Source organism: Symphalangus syndactylus, chromosome 8 (genome assembly GCF_028878055.3).
Source record: "Symphalangus syndactylus isolate Jambi chromosome 8, NHGRI_mSymSyn1-v2.1_pri, whole genome shotgun sequence".
Classification (NCBI taxonomy): domain Eukaryota; kingdom Metazoa; phylum Chordata; class Mammalia; order Primates; family Hylobatidae; genus Symphalangus; species Symphalangus syndactylus.
The window spans coordinates 52685321-52704424 of NC_072430.2; the positions used below are offsets into that span (position 1 = coordinate 52685321).

Sequence of the window (19104 nt, forward strand, 5' to 3'; positions counted from 1 at the left end):
AAATCTGCCAACAGTATAAATGTTGAAAGTTCTAGATGGGGTTTTGAAGAAAGGGCCCTGGGTTTAAACTCAGTCTTGATGTATTATCAGCACCGTTTAATAGGTAGTTGTTTGACTTCAGGTATGTTTCCTGCCTTCTCTGAGCCTGTGGTTCCTCAGCTATAAAACAGAGCTGATAGTACCTGCTCTACTACCTCACAAGAAAGAAAAAAAGATAGTGTAGGGCAGTGGTTCTCAAAGTGTAGTCCAAGGAGCCACTGGAGGTTTCATGGGTCAATAAGGATCTCCCTTATGTAAGAACAGATTACAATATACTTGAACCAAAACAACATATGACAACAAATTGAATGCAGAATCAGATAAGAGAGTCCAGCTGTACCTGTTAAAGCCAGATATTAAAGAGGATTGCAAAATGTAAATATCACCCTTCTCACTTGTTTTTGAAAAATTTTTTAGGAAAAAATATGTTAATATGCAGTGGGTTTATTGCTATTTTAAATATTTTAAAATTTAATTTTGAATATAGTAAATATTGATAAATATAATCTATATAAACAGCAGCTCTTCACAATCTATAATACTTTTTTTTTTGAGACAGAGTCTGGCTCTATAGCCCAGGCTGGAATGCAGTGGCGTGATCTCGGCTCACTGCAACCTCCTCCTCCCAGGTCCCGGTTCAGGCAGTTCTCCTGCCTCAGCCTCCCGAGTAGCTGGGATTACAGGCACATGCCACTGTGCCCAGCTGTGTTTTTTTGTATTTTTAGTAGAGACGGGGTTTCACCATGTTGGCCAGGCTGGTCTTGAACTCCTGACCTTGTGATCCGCCCTCCTTGGCCTCCCAAAGTGCTGGGATTACAGCCGTGAGCCACCGCGCCCGGCCTGTAATACTTTTTAGAGTGTGAGTGGATCTTGAGACCACAGCTTTTTATAACTGCTGATAAACAGTAATGGTTGAGTAGGGCTGCTCTGCCTATGGAGTAGCCATTCTTTTATTTATTTTCTAATAAATTGCTTTCATTTAAAAAAAAATGTTGGGGGAGGGGGTAATGGTTGAATAGTTCCTGTCAGGACAATTTCCTGCAGGTAACTATAAACTTGATAAACCTTTTTTTTTCCCCCTTTTGAGATGGAGTTTCGCTCTTGTTGCCCAGGCTGGAGTACAGTAGCGTGATCTCAGCTTACTGCAACCTCTGCCTCCCAGGTTCAAGCAATTCACCTGCCTCAGCCTCCGGAGTAGCTGGGATTACAGGCATGTGCCACCACACCCGGCTAATTTTGTATTTTTAGTAGAGACGGGGTTTCTCCATGTTGGTCAGGCTGGTCTCGAACTCCCGACCTCAGGGGATCTGCCCGCCTCTGCCTCCCAAAGTTCTGGTATTACAGGTGTGAGCCACTGTGCCCAGCTGATAAAAGTTTTAAAAATTACTAGATGGCATTTGAGAATTACAAAAACTAGGCTGAGGTCTGCAATTGGAAGAGGAGAACAGCAATGAATAAGCTTCCGTTTTTATGGCTTTTAGACTGGCATAAGGTCCCAGCTGGTGATATGAAGAGGTGGCTACAACTGTAATAACGACCTGTAATCTCTCTTGAAGAAAAGAGGACAGAGCTCACAGTGATCATGCAGCTGGAAAGTGCAGGAGAAAATCCTAGAAAGAATGTTGGAGTGGCAGAACCCCAAACACTGTTTATAAACTCTGCTTGAATTTCTTGCAAACCCCTGAACTGTACATGTGTGGAGCAGCCTCCAAACAGCACACTTAAGGCTAAAGGAGCAGAGATTTCAGCTGCTGTTCACCACAGGGGAGGCAGAACTTGGAGTTTAAGTCCAGCTAAGGTAATTGTCTGCAAAAACAGAAACACAAACACTCTTTGGAAGAATATTACAGAATCTAGAGTCAATTGTATTAATCACAATATCTAGGCTATAATCCAGAAACTATCACCCTAATCAGTGGAGACTGACCCCATAATGAGCCAAAGGTTGGATTTAGCAGAGAAGATTTAAAGCAGCTATTATAACTGTGCTTAAGGATGTAAAGCAAAATAATGTTGTATATGTGAACAAATAAGAAATCTCAGCAGAGAACTAGAAACTTTAAAAAAGAATGAAATGAAAATTTTACATCTGAAAATACAATATCTGAAACAATCGAATAGATTTAACAGATCAGATATGACAGATAAGTCATTTAATTTGAGGATAGATTAATAGAAATTATGTAATCTGAAGTAGAGAAATAAGTTATTGTATATGAAAGTTCTCTGTAAACTTAAGTGCTCTATGTAAGTTTCAGAGTTTATTACTCCAGGTTTCTTTCATATGTAAACAGAAGAGGTGTGTTTGGGTCTTCTTTTGATCTGCAGCTCCCTTAATGTCCTGTCCTGTCATGTCTGTGTCTAAGCTTTATACCATCTGGTTTCTTTATTTTTATTTATTTATTTATTTTTGAGACAGCGTCTCGCTCTGTTGCCCACGCTGGAGTGCAGTGGATCTCAGCTCACTGCAACCTCTGCCTCCTGGGTTCAAGTGATTCTTCTGCCTCAACCTCCCAAGTAGCTGGGATTACAGGCATGTGCTACCACACCCGGCTAATTTTTGTATTTTGAGTAGAGGGGGTCTCACCATGTCCAGGTTGGTCTCAAACTCCTGGCCTCAAGTGGTCCACTCACCTTGTCCCCTCAAAGGGCTGGGATTACAGGCGTGGGCCACGGCGCTCGGCCTAGCCTCTGGTTTCTAATATCCCCTGCAGTCAGATATTTGGCCCTTGCTGCTTTCCTGTACTATTGTCAGAGGTTACCGGGAATCTTTTGGTCAGTACACTCGACATGTTTGTAATGGGCCTCACCCCCATGTTTCTCTTCAGTATTTTGCACCATTGCCACCTCCTTTCTGCAAGGTCATTGCCTTTCCTCAATGACGATGTTTTCTTATTTCTCCTCCTCTGTCTTATTGTGTCTTTTCTGTTTTCCAAAGATTCATTCTTAGCTTTTTTCCCTCTTATTTCATTCTACTTTTTAGTCTACTTTATTATTTTCATACTTGATTACTTCAGCCTTGTCGTTTCAGAGGCCTCTTCTCCCTCTCTGGCTCTGCTCTCTCTAGAGCCCAGTCCTGCTTCTTGTCTCTGCTGATCACAACATTTCTACTTAGATATCCAGTAGACACTTGGAGCTCAGTGTCTGAAGTGAAACCCCTATTCTTCTTCTTCTTTTTTTTTTTTTTTTTTGAGGTGGGATCTCAGAACCTCTTATCAAGCCGGTTTCTGTACTTCTTCTCTAATGTTCTGGGACTCTGCCTTTATATCAACACCTACCACATGGCAGTTACTCTGAAAATGTGATCTGAAGGAATGGATGAATTCTTCCAGTTACCCAAGCTGGAATTCTGAGACTCACCTTTGATTTGATCTCTGTGGTGACAAGTCATGTCAGTTTTGTGTCTGATGTATCTCTTGTATTCCTTCCTTCATTCCCACTGCGATTACTTTGATATCATAGTAGGCTCCTAGCCAGTCTTTTCTTTCTCCATGCCTTTTCCCTTGCTAATATTTTTTATATGTTGCTATTAGAGCAGTCTTGGCTCACACCTAATGATGGTGATGATGATAATGTTTAGTATTTATTAGGCACTTACTGTGGGCCCACTATTTCTAAGTGCATTATATCATTAAATTCAAATAACCTATAAGTTAGATACTGTCATTATCCATATTTTATAAGTGAAATGGAGGCCCAGAGAGTTAAGTGTCTTGCCAAGACCACGCAGCTAGTAAATGGCAGAGCTAAAATTTTAAGCTGTCTGATTTTAGTTCAAGCTTTAACTACCACGCTCTGTTCTCCCTCCCACAGAGTAAGGTAACTGATCATGCTGTTCTTACTCAAACATCTTACATAGTTCATTTCAAACACGACACTACTTTTTAGTCTTATATTCAGTATCCTTTGTGAGCTGACCACATCTCATTATTTCTGTTACTTTGTGTTTTTTTTTTCTATGCCAAACTGAATCCTTCTGTTATCTAACTATTCATATTCTTCCCAGTAATTTTATTCATTTTGTTTTTTCTGCCTGGCCTTGTTTCCCATCAAGTTGCCTGTGTTTATCTCCCTCTGATAGCATGTTCTCTAACTGCTCTATGCTACTGAATGCATTTATTTCATATTATAATTATGGTTTGATGTTTTATCTTTCCTGTGAGCCTGTAATCTTGAGTGTAGCATCTTGTCATTTTTTTCTGTCTCCAGGCCTTGTACAATGCAGGCTTTTACACATTTTTTCTTTATGAAATTGCTCTTCAAAAATATCTGTTGAATAAGTGAAGAATTTAACTGTTACCAACAGACCATTAACCATAAGATTCCTGTATGGGTGGCTTATTAGTGTTCTATGTCTCATTTCCCTATGGTTCAGTAGTTCAACGTAATGGGAAGAACTGGTGAAAATGTTTATGATCTGAGGGTTTGGTTTTTGCTTTTTTTCTTTGAGACAATTTTATCAGGCTAGTTTAAGATGCTTCAATTTGAACCATTTCATTGATTCTAAGACACGTTTTTCACATGCTGAAATTGTCAATACAAATTTTTAGTTTGTTAGGCTGGGCACAGTGGCTCATGCCTGTAATGCTAGCACATTAGGAGGCCGAGGCAGGCAGATCAACTGAACTCAGGAGTTCGAGACCAGCCTGGCCAACATGGTGAACTCCCGTCTCTACTAAAAATACAAAAATTAGCTGGGCGTGGTGGCAGGCACCTGTAATGCCAGCTACTCGGGAGGCTGAGGCAGGAGAATCACTTAAACCCGGGAGGCGGAGGTTGCAGCAAGCTGAGATGGAGCCATTGTACTCCAGCCTGGTCAACAAGAGCGAAACTCTGTCTCAAATAATAATAATAATAATAATATTACTTGGGGGTTATTCCACATCATTACATTAAATATATAGTTTTAATAGATTCTGCCTTTTTTTTTTTTTTTTTTTTGAGACAGGGTCTCGCTCTGCCACCCAGGCTGAAGTGCAGTGGCATGATCATGGCTCACTGTAGCCTCGACCTTCCTGGCTAAAGCTATCCTCCTGCCACATCCACCCAAGTAGCTGGAACTAAGGCATGCACCACCATGCCTGGCTAATTTTTGACACATAGGAAGCATTATAAAATGTTAGCTATATTTATTATATTACCTATCACTTAGCTGTCTGCTGCCCAAGCCACTGCCAATCTTCAGACGGCTAACCCCACATTACATCACTGACTTCCTTAGACCTTGGTCTGGCTGGCTGGTGTGGAAACCTCATTCTCTTTTTCAGTGTCTGCTCTTTCAAAGGGTGTTCTCCTGGCCACCCAATGATGCCCTTTATACTACAGCTACCTTCTGCCTAAAGTACCAGGGCTCTCTCCACAGTAGAGTAGAGAAGATGATGTACAGTCTGCCACCTGCCTGAAACCAGGGCACTTCTGAATGTTTTTGCTGCTTATACCTGGCTTCTCAGCCAGAATTCTGCATGTTCTTCCTCATATAGGCTTCCCCCCAGTTGTTCCAACTTGCCTTCTACTTCCTTTGGGAACCTACATTCTAATATGCATCTGAATCCAGTTGAGATCAGGGTTTAAGTTCTTTCTTTTTTCTTTCTTTCTTTGTTTTTTTTTTTGTTTTTTTGAGACAGAGTCTCACTGTTGCCCAGGCTGGAGTGCAGTGGTGTGATCACAGCTCACTGCAGCCTTGACCTCCCAGGCTTAAGTGATCCTCCTGCCTCAGCCCCCCAAGTAGCTGGGAGTACAGATGCATGCCACCATACCTAGCTAATTGTTTTATTTTTTGTGGAGATGAGGTTTCACTATATTGCTTAGGCTGGCCTCCAATACCTGGGCTCAAGCGACCCTCCTGCCTCATCCTCCCAAGGTGCTGGGATTACAGGCATGAGCCACTGCGCCAGCTTAAGTTCTTTCTCATGAGGCTCTTGGGCCACAAGTAAATTGGGAATGTGGCTTGACATCTATTTTAAGAGTTCCTGAGCTACTGTGATGGTAAGTCCCCCAAACATTTGATGAGAGTTGGGAAGCCAGTATCCCCTGAGCACCAGAGGATCCCTGAGGAGGAGTGACATCTCTAGCTCAGCCAGGATACCCTGTTATATTATTAACATTTATAGCTAACATCGAATAGCAGTTTTCATTACAACATGATTTTCACATAAGTTATTTAACTCTGAGGCAGGAATCAGTATCTCATTTTCATTTTTCTAATGAGGAAACAAGATTAGAAACATTGTGTTCACATAGATGGAAAAGGACAGGTCTGTCTTCATGTGTCACTCATACCAAGCTGTCTTCTTACCAGATGAAAAAGAGTCATATTTTATGGTTCAGCAGAGTTTATATCAGTTGTCATAATGGAGGAATTTAGTGTTAGCCGTGTTTGCAGTGAAAGTAAGAGGATTGAAAACTTGAATAATTTCATTTAAATTTAGGTCTCCTTGTTACTCTGTAGGCTTGTGTGAACTGTAGACAATTTTGTATTAATAAAAAGTAGGCCGGGCGTGGTGGCTCACGCCTGTAATCCCAGCACTTTGGGAGGCCGAGGCTGGCGGATCACGAGGTTGAGAGATCGAGACCATCCTGACTAACACGGTGAAACCCTGTCTCCACTAAAAATACAAAAAATTAGCCGGGCGAGGTGGCGGGCACCTGTAGTCCCAGCTACTCGGGAGGCTGAGGCAGGAGAATGGCGTGAACCTGCAGTGAGCCGAGATCCTGCAATGGAGCGGAGCCTGCAGTGAGCCGAGATCGTGCCACTGCACTCCAGCCTGGGGGATAGCAAGACTCCATCTCAAAAAATAAAAATAAAAAATAAAAAGTAATGCATATATACATACATACACACCTATCTATATTTATCTTGTCCTTTATTTCAGAACCACAATGGACACTGCCAGCCATAGCCTTGTTCTTCTCCAGCAGCTGAACATGCAGCGAGAATTTGGTTTTCTGTGTGATTGCACAGTTGCAATTGGAGATGTTTACTTCAAAGCCCACAGAGCGGTGCTTGCTGCTTTTTCTAACTATTTCAAGATGATATTTATTCACCAAACAAGGTAAGGATGTGTTTTTGTAAATAAGAATTTTTAATATTGTGATTTATATAAGCTTTATTATAATATCATTTTGGAAATTCTTTGTTACGGAGTCACACTAAGAAGTAAAATTATAATTTTATTTTTATTTTTTGGCGACAGAGTCTCTCTGTGTCACCCAGGCTGGAGTGCAATGGTGCAGTGTTGGCTCACTGCAACCTCCGCCTCCCAGGTACAAGCGATTCTCCTGCCTCAGCCTCCTGAGTACCTGGGATTACAGGCGCCTGCTACCACGCCCGGTTAATTTTTGTATTTTTAGTAGAGGCAGGGTTTCACCATGTTGCCCAGGCTGATCTCGAACTCCTGACCTCAGGTGATGTGGCTGCCTCAGCCTCCCAAAGTGCTGGGATTACAGGCATGAGCCACCGTGCCTGGCCAAATTATAATAATTTTTTATACATTAGTAATTAAACTCAGTGTGTAGGGTCCATAATGGGAAATAAGAATGAAAATAAGAATAGCTAAAATTGGCTGGGCGCCGTGCCTCATGCCTGTATTCCCAACACTTCGGGAGGCCAAGTTGGGCGGATCACAAGGTCAGGAGTTTGAGACCAGCCTGGCCAATATGGTGAAACTCCGTCTCTACTAAAAATACAAAAATTAGCCAGGCATGGTGGTGGGTGCCTGTAGTCCCAGCTACTCGGGAGGCTGAGGCAGGAGAATCGCTTGTACCTGTCAGGTGGAGGTTGCAGTGAGTCAAGATCGAGCCACTTGCATTCCAGCCTGGGTGACAGAACGAGACTCTGTCTCAAAAAAAAAAAAGAGAAAAGAATAGCTAAAATTTATTGAAGGCTTATCCCATACCCAAGCACTAAGTATTTGCCCTGTAATGTAAATTCTACTGCTGTCTCTATTTTAGGGAAAAGAAAACTGAGACTGAGTTCAGTAACTTGCCCATGCAGGATTATACAGCTAATAAGTTAGGTGCAGATTTGTCTGAAGCTATGTCTATGCTTTTAGTCACTAAGCTGTTAATGTTTGTTTCATATAACACTTTTGTTTTTTTATTTTTTATTTTTTATTTTTTATTTTTTTTTGAGACGGAGTCTAGCTCTGTCACCCAGGCTGGAGTGCGGTGGTGCCCAAGCTGAAGTGCAGTGGCATGATCTCAGCTCACTGCAACCTCCGCCTCACAGGTTCAAGCAATTCTCTTGCTTCAGCCTCCCTAGTAGCTAAGACCACAGGTGTACACCACCACACCCGGCTAATTTTTTGTAATTTTAGTAGAGACAGGGTTTCACCATGTTGGTCAGGCTCGTCTTGAACTCCTGACCTCAGATGATCCACCTGCCTCGGCCTCCCAAAGTGCTGGAATTACAGGCGTGAGCCACCGCACCCTTCTGATTTCAATAGATTCTTTATCACCCCAAACAGAAACTTTGTACCCATTAAGCAATAACTCCCCATCTCACCCTCTCAACCCCCAGAAACCGCTAATTTGCTTTCTATCTCTATGAATTTGCCTATACTAGATATTTTATATAATACTTGTCCTTTTGTGTCTGGCTTATTTTACTTAGCATGATATTTTCTGGGTTCTCCATGTTGTAGCATGTATCAAAACTTCCTTCTTTTTATGGTTGAATAATATTCCATTGTGTATGTAAGCCATCTTGTGTTTATCTACTCATCTTTTGGTCGACACTCAGCTTCTTTCTACCTTTTGGCTACTGTAAGTAATGTTGCAGTGAACGTTGGCATACAAGTATCTGTTTGAGTCCCTGTTTTTAGTTCTTTTCATCGTTTACTCGATAGACTGTTAAATTCCTTAAGAGCAGGTACCTATTTTATTCATCAATTTTCTACCCCGGCATCTAGTATAGTGCATATCGCTTAGGAGTCACTCGATTAGTGTTGAACTAATCAGAATGTATGTCTGTGTTTCCTAACTTTAGGCAGTAGATTGAATACATGAAGACTTTTTGCTAGGCCATAAAGTTGGTATAAAATGAAAGTTTAAGCCTTTGTTGCCATGTTTTATTAAGGCAGATTGCTAGGTTCGAACTTCTTAGGAAGAAATTGCTTTAGTCTCAGACTATACTGTTAACTGAAAGGCCAGCTAGGTTGTGTTTCATTTCTTGTGGGTCTGTTTTTGTTTTTAACAGTGAATGCATAAAAATACAACCAACTGACATCCAACCTGACATATTCAGCTATTTGTTGCACATTATGTACACGGGGAAAGGGCCAAAACAGATTGTGGATCATAGTCGTTTGGAGGAAGGGATTCGATTTCTTCACGCTGACTACCTTTCTCACATTGCAACTGAAATGAATCAAGTGTTCTCACCAGAGACTGTACAGTCCTCAAATTTATATGGCATTCAGATCTCAACAACCCAAAAAACAGTTGTCAAACAAGGACTGGAGGTCAAAGAAGCTCCTTCCAGTAACAGTGGAAACAGAGCTGCTGTCCAGGGTGACCACCCCCAGTTGCAGCTATCTCTCGCTATTGGTCTGGATGATGGCACTGCAGACCAGCAGAGGGCCTGTCCTGCCACCCAGGCCCTGGAGGAGCACCAGAAGCCCCCAGTTTCCATCAAGCAGGAGAGATGTGACCCAGAATCTGTGATCTCCCAGAGCCACCCCTCACCCTCATCAGAGATGACAGGCCCCACTTTTACTGAAAACAGTATCAAAATACACTTATGCCATTACTGTGGGGAACGTTTTGATTCCCGTAGTAACCTAAGGCAACATCTCCATACACATGTGTCTGGATCCCTGCCATTCGGTGTCCCTGCTTCCATTCTGGAAAGTAATGACCTTGGTGAAGTGCATCCGCTTAATGAAAACAGCGAGGCCCTTGAATGCCACAGGCTCAGCTCCTTCATTGTTAAGGAGAATGAACAGCAGCCAGACCACACCAACCGGGGTACCACAGAGCCTTTGCAGATCAGTCAAGTATCTTTGATCTCCAAAGACACAGAGCCAGTAGAATTAAACTGTAATTTTTCTTTTTCAAGGAAAAGAAAAATGAGCTGTACCATCTGTGGTCATAAATTCCCTCGAAAGAGCCAATTGTTGGAACACATGTATACACACAAAGGTAAATCTTACAGATATAACCGATGCCAAAGGTTTGGTAATGCATTGGCCCAGAGATTTCAGCCATACTGTGACAGCTGGTCTGCTGTCTCCCTGAAAAGTTCTCGCTTGTCACAAGAACACTTAGACTTGCCTTGTGCCTTAGAGTCAGAGCTTACACAAGAAAATGTGGATACTATCCTAGTTGAGTAGCAACTTCTCTTTCAGAATTTTTATACCAATTCTGAAAAAGAAAATTCGCATGGTATTTTTTATTCATAAATTATTTTCCTTCTCAAGTTTCATTGACTTTTTTTCTTCACAGCTTATCCATGGTTTTAAGGTTGTATATATTAGATCTTCTCATAAGACATATTAATATGTGGCTATTAAAATGTAACATTCAATTACTACTGTGAACTTTTCACAAACGAAATTACAATTTAGAAATCAGAAATCAATGTAGAAATATGGAAACTTTAAATAGTTATTTATAGAATTTCTAAGTTTTTCCAGTTATATAATCAGTAAAAGCAAATTGAATATAAAGTAAATGAAATCTGTTTTAAAGTATATTCTAAACTATCACTTCTGCCTACATTTCACATGAATTCACTCCTACCAGGATTATTTTTAAATATTTCCTTCCATATAGGAAATTAATAGTTATTTTAATGCATAACTATATGTTATACATATGTTATAATGTATAAAATTTATTTTAAGATATACCAAATCATGAGTAGTTTTATTTTTTAACTACTAGCTCCACAACGTCTTACCTACATGGCTTCTCTTTACTTTTTAACATTGACTATACCTCTTTTTTTTTTTTTGAGACAGAGTCTCGCTGTGTCGCCCAGGCTGGAGTGCAGTGGTGTGATGTTGGCTCACTGCAAGCTCCGTCTCCCGGGTTCACTCCATTCTCCTGCCTCAGCCTCCTGAGTAGCTGGGACTACAGGCACCCACCACCACACCCAGCTAATTTTTTTTGTATTTTTTTAGTAGAGACGGGATTTCACCGTGTTAGCCAGGATGGTCTCGATCTCCTGACCTCGTGATCTGCCCGCCTTGGCCTCCCAAAGTGCTGGGATTACAGGCGTGGTATATCTCATTTTTAATAAAAAAAACAGTTAAAGGGAGAAGAGTCAGAGAAACATTAAAAAATATTTGAGAAACAGTGAGATATACACACATAGATAAATAAGCGTGCAGAGACAGAAACTGAGCTAGAACTGCATTGACTAAAAACCCCAGGGTTGTTAACCTTGGTCTAGAGTGTTTTCTTAGACACCTTAAAAAGCAATTTGAGATTATTATTTTTTTTGAGACGGAGTCTCACTCAGTTACCCAGGCTGGAGTGCAGTGGCACGGTTTTGGCTCACTGCAAGCTCCGCCCCCCGGGTTCACGCCATTCTCCTGCCTCAGCCTCCCAAGTAGCTGGGACTACAGGCACCCACCAACACGCCCAGGTAATTTTTTGTATTTTTAGTAGAAACGGGGTTTCACCGTGTTAGCCAGGATGGTCTCGATCTCCTGACCTCATGATCCACCCGCCTCGGCCTCCCAAAGTGCTGGGATTACAGGCGTGAGCCACCGCGCCCGGCGTGCAATTTGAGATTTTTATGACCAGAGGTTTACGTGAGTTGAAAGAGAAAGATGATAAAATATAAATCATGTTTCTACCCTCAGTGTCAGGATTTTTGGGGCTTCCTGGGTTGATATTAATTTTCTAAAAATCACTTGAAAAAGTAATTTTTCAGTGGCACAGTTTTCACTTTTTTCCTGATCCATAAAACCAGCAAAGTGGGTACATTCAGTGTTCTATAACTACATTTAAAATCCATGATGTTAGCTTTCCCTCTATAAATCAACTTAACTCTCTTTTATAATGGTGACACTTACAAAGCTCAAACCCCAGGAAAATTAAAGTTGATGGAATAAATAACTGATTCCCTAGCTCTATATACCTGGGAAATAGCTGGTTAAGCTTCACCACAAAGGATAGATCTAAATTGTTTCTGAAATGTTTAAATTTCAAACACCGCATAGTCAAGGATAATAAAACAGACTCATCTTTTTTTGCCCTCTTGTTAAATTCTAAGCGTCACAGGCATTTGAATACATCTAAAAAATTTGGTTTGTGAGCCTTAGAATTTAACCACTTACAAAACTCTTGAGCTCCTTCCACTTCCGAGGACATTTCCTGACACATTGAACGGCATCAGCGTTCAATCAGGAGGGAGCTCAAAGAGTAATCCAGCTAATTCTAAGGACACAAAGGTTTTCTCTAGGTAAACAGTTTAGGTAAATTACAAAGTGGTAAGTTTTTCTTGAGGATTGAATGAATTGTGTTAGTCAGTTGAGTTTGTGTAAGGCAGTTGAGTTTCTGCCTTAAACAAGTGAGTAAAGGCTCCTATCGTTGAGACTGATGTGTGTTGAGAGCAAATCTAACTTGATAAGATCAATTGTATTGGGAGTAATTAAAACAAATGTATTGTTCTTTGGGGTCAGAACTTCATCTAATCTTAAACTTTTTTCTACCAATTCACTTAAGCAACTATTTAAATTTGTACTGCCCTCAAAGATGTCATCTCATTGGAAGAACACAAGTATTAACATTGATTTTTTGTATTTTAGGCTAGTTAAGATATATTTCCCAGCCTTCTTCAATTCAAATTCTATTGTTCTTATTAAGATAATTTTTCTCCTCTATATTCTTCCCTGTTTGCCCTCTCATTATTATTATTTTTTTAATTTAATTTTTTTTTTAAGATGGAGTTTCACCCTTGTTGCCCAGGCTGGATTGCAATGGCGTGATCTTGGCTCACTGCAACCTCTGCTGCCTGGGTTCAAGCAATTCTCCTGCCTTAGCCTCCCAAGTAGCTGGGATTACAGGCATGCGCCACCACACCCAGCTAATTTTGTATTTTTAGCAGAGACGGGGTTTTACCATCTTGGTCAGGCTGGTCTGGAACTCCTGACCTCAGGTGATCCACCAGCCTCGGCCTCCCAAAGTGCTGGGATTACAGGTGTGAGCCACCGTGCCAGGCCCACTCATTATTCTTTGACACAAGAAATCCTTGTATATAGCTAAAGGGTGGAGGTAGAGTTGTATATGGATGGTGGGATAAGACAGCAAGTGCCTCAGGGCAGAGTTTGGATAAATGGTAAGAGTTTGCTAGCAGCTGATTGGCTGTGATAGACAACACTGATTTAAAGCAGAAATATATCTGTTGAGAGTTAAGAAAATGGTGGTTAACTGTATTTCTATTCTTATAGTTCCTTTTAATATTAGAAATTCAAAGCAAATGCTCTTTCCTTGTTCCTTATAACATTCATTCTGTTTAGGAAGTGGGAAAATAATCAACTTCATTTTATAGAAAAAAAAATCCCAAAAGCTGAATTCCAGAGATGCAGTGAATAGTGGTGTGGGACTGACCCCCAGTTTTTGTTATTGTTGTTTTCATTTATTCTGCAGGCTTTTTTTTTTTTGAGACAGTCTTGCTATGTCGCCAGGCTGGAGTGCAGTGGTGCAATCTCAGCTCACTGCAACCTCCGCCTCCCAGATTCAAGTGATTCTCCTGCCTCAGCCTCCTGAGCATGTGCCACCATGCCCAGCTAATTTTTATATTTTTAGCAGAGACAGGGTTTCACCATGTTGGCCAGGATGGTCTCGAGCTCCTGACCTCGTGATCCACCTGCCTCAGATTACGGGCATGAGCCACCGCGCCCAGGTCTACAGGCATTTTTTAAAGTGACTGTCATATGCCTAACACTGTGCCCTGAGTATTATTTTTTAAAGACATGATTGCGACCGGGCACGGTGGTTCACGCCTGTAATCCCAGCACTTTGGGAGGCCGAGGTGTGTGGATCACGAGGTCAGGGGATTGAGACCATCCTGGATAACACGGTGAAACCCCGTCTCTACTAAAAATACAAAAAAATAGCCGAGCATGGTGGCGGGCGCCTGTAGTCCCAGCTACTCGGGAGGCTGAGGCAGGAGAATGGTGTGAACCCGGGAGGTGGAGCTTGCAGTGAGCCGAGATCTGCCACCGCACTCCAGTCTCTGGGCGACAGAGCAAGACTCCGTCTCAAAAAAAAAAAAAAAAAAAAGACATGATTGCTAACTGAGAAAATTTGCTTTGTATTTTAAAAGTTCTTCCAGCTAGGCCAGGCATGGTGGCTCACACCTGTAATCCCAGCATTTTGGGAGGCCAAGGTGGGCGGGTCACAAGGTCAGAAGATCAAGACCATCCTGGCTAACACAGTGAAACCCCATCTCAACTAAAAATACAAAAAATTAGCTGGGTGTGGTGGCATGCACCTGTAATCCCAGCTACTCGAGAGGCTGAGGCGGGGGAATAGCTTGAATAGCTTGAACCTGGGAGGCGGAGGTTGCAGTGAGCGGAGATTGCACCACTGCACTCCAGCCTGGGTGACAGAGCGAGACTCCATCTCAAAAAAAAAAAAAAAGTTCTTCCAGCTAAAATGTTTATTTTTGACTACATCTCCACAAAATGGAGCTATACTGTTAGCCAGTATCCTAATAATATAGTGCAGTTTGCATAATAATTACCAAGCTTGAAACTGGAAATGTCATATGCACTTTCGTCTGTGTATCAGGCAAATACTAAACAAACATTTTCCCCTTGAGTCAGCTTAAAATTTTCCCTTCTTTCGAAATCTCACACAGTTGTTTTCTGGAGAAAAATAGAGACTGTTTTAGTATTTGTTCTTATTAGCATATCATCAGAACTCAGCACAGTCTGCCTTATAAGAAAACAAAAATTTTTTTTATTTATAACTCTTGAGATTGTTACTTCTTGCTCTTTCTGATTTGCCATCCGTAAAGTGGGTGTAAGCAATACCTACCTCACAGGGGTGTTGTGAGGATTTATATTAAACGTGTTAAGTTCTCTCAGTATTATTGATTAAAATCAACCATATAAACGACATTTATTCTGTAGCTAGACCTATTAACTTTAGTATTTCAGCCTATAAATTCTAGAATGTTCTTAAAAGCAGTAATGTGCTACCTAATATTCAATAACTAATTGACAGAACTCATTGTTATTTTTTACAAATAACTCTAGAAACAATACTGTTGCTAGAATTCCTGTTCTATTGTAATTTAATCATCACCGTTTCTTTTTAGCTTTCAGTAAAGAGGATGTTAGTTCTTTGGCATTATTGGGAATAAAACTTTGTCAATTTCAGCTTTATTGAAAGTTCTCCCAAATATATTGTTTACACAAAGGAAAAGGAACAAAAACAATAAAGAAATACCTTTTTTTTTTTTTTTTTGAGATGGAGTCTCACTCTGTTGCCTAGGCTGGAGTGCAGTGGTGCGATCTCGGCTCACTGCAACCTCTGCCTGCCAGGTTCAAGCGATTCTTCTGCCTCAGCCTCCCGAGTAGCTGAAACTATAGGCACGTACCACCACACCCAGCTAATTTTTGTATTTTTAGTAGAGATGGGGTTTCACCATGTTGGCCAGGCTGGTTTCGAACTCCTGACTTCGTGATCTGCCTACCTCAGCCTCCCAAAGTGCTGGGATTACAGGTGTGGGCCACTGGGCCCAGCCCATTTTTATTTCTTTGATGTAGGTCATCTAAATAGTAGATGAGGACAGGAAATGGGGTGAAGGTAATAGTATTATTAGAAAAGTCTTCACTGAAAACTGAAGGAAATACATATTAATCGTGGAAAAAGATAGTGTGAAAAATGTGTAATTTCATTAACATTTATTTGTACAGGCACATTCTTGATATTGTGAGTCAGATACTTGATAAGTGTCCATTTTTTGTAGTAATTGATGTAAAAATGGGCCATGCGAAGAGTTTTCATAATGTAATTTGTGTCTTTATATGTTTTGAACTACATGTAGATCTGTGGCACTTAAATTATTAATTTTTAATTTCTTAAGAGTGAAGTCTGTAAATGATTTCTCTCTGCTGTATTTCTGTGTTTGTATGGTTGGACATTTTGAAAACTGGTGAGATTACACAATCCCAAACCTGGATGTCTTAAATACAAGGAATTATAAACTGTGATTTTTGTCTTGAAGACCTGGAAGAATTCATTGTGCTTCAGTATGTATTTGTACTGCACTTGATTAATTAGTTAAGTATTGCTCTGGTGCAATTGACATTAACTGTCATCAACTCTTCTATTTTGTGCTAAATAAAGTCATTTAGTCAGAATGGATCAAATATAAACTTATACTTTAAACTTAGATTATAAAAACTTGTTCAATAAAAAAGACCCACTGAAAAATCTTCAAAGTACATGTAACACATAGCAAATACAGGAGACCAAAATCAATAATACATTGTGTGGCTAAACTCATCCACCTAATGTACTGTGAATTTGCTTCAGAAACATTCTTTTAGAAAGCTGTGTATCATGAATAGTGCCGCAATAAACATACGTGTGCATGTGTCTTTATAGCAGCATGATTTATAGTCCTTTGGGTATATACCCAGTAATGGGATGGCTGGGTCAAATGGTATTTCTAGTTCGAGGTCCCTGAGGAATCGCCACACTGACTTCCACAATGGTTGAACTAGTTTACAGTCCCACCAACAGTGTAAAAGTGTTCTATTTCTCCACATCCTCTCCAGCACCTGTTGTTTCCTGATTTTTTAATGATGGCCATTCTAACTGGTGTGAGATGGTATCTCACTGTGGTTTTGATTTGCATTTCTCTGATGGCCAGTGATGATGAGCATTTCTTCATGTGTTTTTTGGCTGCATAAATGTCTTCTTTTGAGAAGTGTCTGTTCATGTCCTTTGCCCACTTTTTGATGGGGTTGTTTGTTTTTTTCTTGTAAATTTGTTTGAGTTCATTGTAGATTCTGGATATTAGCCCTTTGTCAGATGAGTAGGTTGCAAAAATTTTCTCCCATTCTGTAGGTTGCCTGTTCACTCTGATGATAGTTTCTTTTGCTGTGCAGAAGCTCTTTAGTTTAATGAGATCCCATTTGTCGATTTTGGCTTTTGTTGCCATTGCTTTTGGTGTTTTAGACATGAAGTCCTTGCCCACGCCTACGTCCTGAATGGTATTGCCTAGGTTTTCTTGTAGGATTTTAATGGTTTTAGGTCTAACATATAAGTCTTTAATCCATCTTGAATTAATTTTTGTACAAGGTGTAAGGAAGGGATCAACCCAAATGTCCAACAATGATAGACTGGATTAAGAAAATGTGGCACATATACACCATGGAATACTATGCAGCCATAAAAAATGATGAGTTCGTGTCCTTTGTAGGGACATGGATGAAACTGGAAAACATCATTCTCAGTAAACTGTCGCAAGGACAAAAAACTAAATACCGCATGTTCTCACTCATAGGTGGGAATTGAACAATGAGAACTCATGGACACAGGAAGGGGAACATCACACTCCGGGGACTGTTGTGGGGTGGGGGGAGGGGGGAGGGACAGCATTAGGAGATACACCTAATGCTAAATGACGAGTTAATGGGTGCAGGAAATCAACATGGCACATGGATACATATGTAACAAACCTGCACATTGTGCACATGTACCCTAAAACCCTAAAGTATAATAATAAAAAAAAAAAAAAAAAAAAAGAAAGCTGTGTATCAGCCGGGCATAGTGGCTCATGCCTGTAATCCCAGCACTTTGAGAGTCCAAGGCCCAGGAGTCCGAGACCAACCTGGGCAATATAGTGAGACCTCATCTCTGCCAAAAATTTTGGCCAGGGGCTGTGGCTCACGCCTGTAATCCCAGCACTTTAGGAGGTTGAGGTGGGCGGATCACCAGAGGTCAGGAGTTCAAGATCAGCCTGGCTAACATGGCAAAACCCTGTCTCTACTAAAAATACAAAAATAAGCCAGGTGTGGTAGTGCGCATCTGTAGTCCCAGCTACTTGGGAGGCTGAGACAGGAGAATCATTTGAACCCGGGAGGTGGAGGTTGCAGTGAGCCGAGATCGCGCCATTGCACTCCAGCCTGGGCGACAGAGTGAGACTCCGTCTCAAAAAAAAAAAAAAAAAAAAAGGAGGCCGGGCGCGGTGGCTCACGCTTGTAATCCCAGCACTTTGGGAGGCCGAGGCGGGCGGATCACAAGGTCAGGAGATCGAGACCACGGTGAAACCCCGTCTCTACTAAAAATACAAAAAATTAGCTGGGCGTGGTGGCGGGCGCCTATAGTCCCAGCTACTCGGAGAGGCTGAGGCAGGAGAATGGCGTGAACCCGGGAGGCGGAGCTTGCAGTGAGCTGAGATTGCGCCACTGCACTCCAGCCTGGGCGACAGAGCGAGACTCCATCTCAAAAAAAAAAAAAAAAAAAAGGGCAGGGTGTGGTGGCTCACGCCTGTAATCCCAGCATTTTGGGAGGCCAAGGCGGGCGGATCATAAGTCAGGAGATCGAGACCATCCTGTACAACATGGTGAAACCCTGTCTCTAGTAAAATACAAAAAATTAGCTGGGTGTGGTGGCACGTGCCTGTAGTCCCAGCTACTAGGGAGGCTGAGGCAGGGGAATTGCTTGAACCTGGGAGGCAGAGGTTGCAGTGAGCCGAGATTGTGCCACTGCACTCCAGCCTGTTGACAGAGCAAGAAACAATGAATTTCATATATTTTATCAAGACAAATTAATGTGACTTAATCAAAAACAAGTTTATTAGCTTAGCTTATAGAATGTGTTCTTATTTTACATCAGTGTTTGCCAAATGTTGTGTTTCTAGTGTTGAGGCAAGTAGTCTTTGTACTGGGTAACATTTTGGAGGTGTGATGCAAAAATGCATTCGTGGGCCTAATTCTTACCAACCATAATCTGTGTTAATAGAAAATTGACGTCCTAATCAAATGCTTTCCAACTGCTGTCTCTGGAAAGAAAGGTAATATCTCGTCATTTCCCAGAAGTTTCTTGCTTTGCTTCTTTTTTTTTTTTGAGACGGAGTCTCGCTCTGTTGCC

General features: G+C 41.3%; 1 protein-coding gene across 15 annotated transcripts in view; it reads left to right on the forward strand.

Moving 5' to 3' along the window:
- Positions 1 to 19104, forward strand: part of ZBTB25 (zinc finger and BTB domain containing 25) — a 60210-nt gene that overhangs the window by 7878 nt on the left and 33228 nt on the right. For 3 of the 15 annotated variants that reach the window (XM_063644525.1, XM_063644523.1, XM_063644524.1), the window contains 4 exons: positions 1521 to 1837; positions 6912 to 7091; positions 9236 to 10179; positions 11001 to 16608. In XM_063644525.1, coding sequence (XP_063500595.1) covers positions 6919 to 7091; positions 9236 to 10179; positions 11001 to 11218 — 1335 coding nt within the window. In that variant the 5' untranslated portion in view covers positions 1521 to 1837; positions 6912 to 6918 and the 3' untranslated portion in view covers positions 11219 to 16608. Of the gene's footprint in view, positions 1 to 1520; positions 1838 to 4992; positions 6025 to 6911; positions 7092 to 9235; positions 16609 to 19104 lie in introns of those variants that run through there. The other 12 variants (XM_063644522.1, XM_055289127.2, XM_055289122.2 and 9 more) reach the window with 8 other exon arrangements.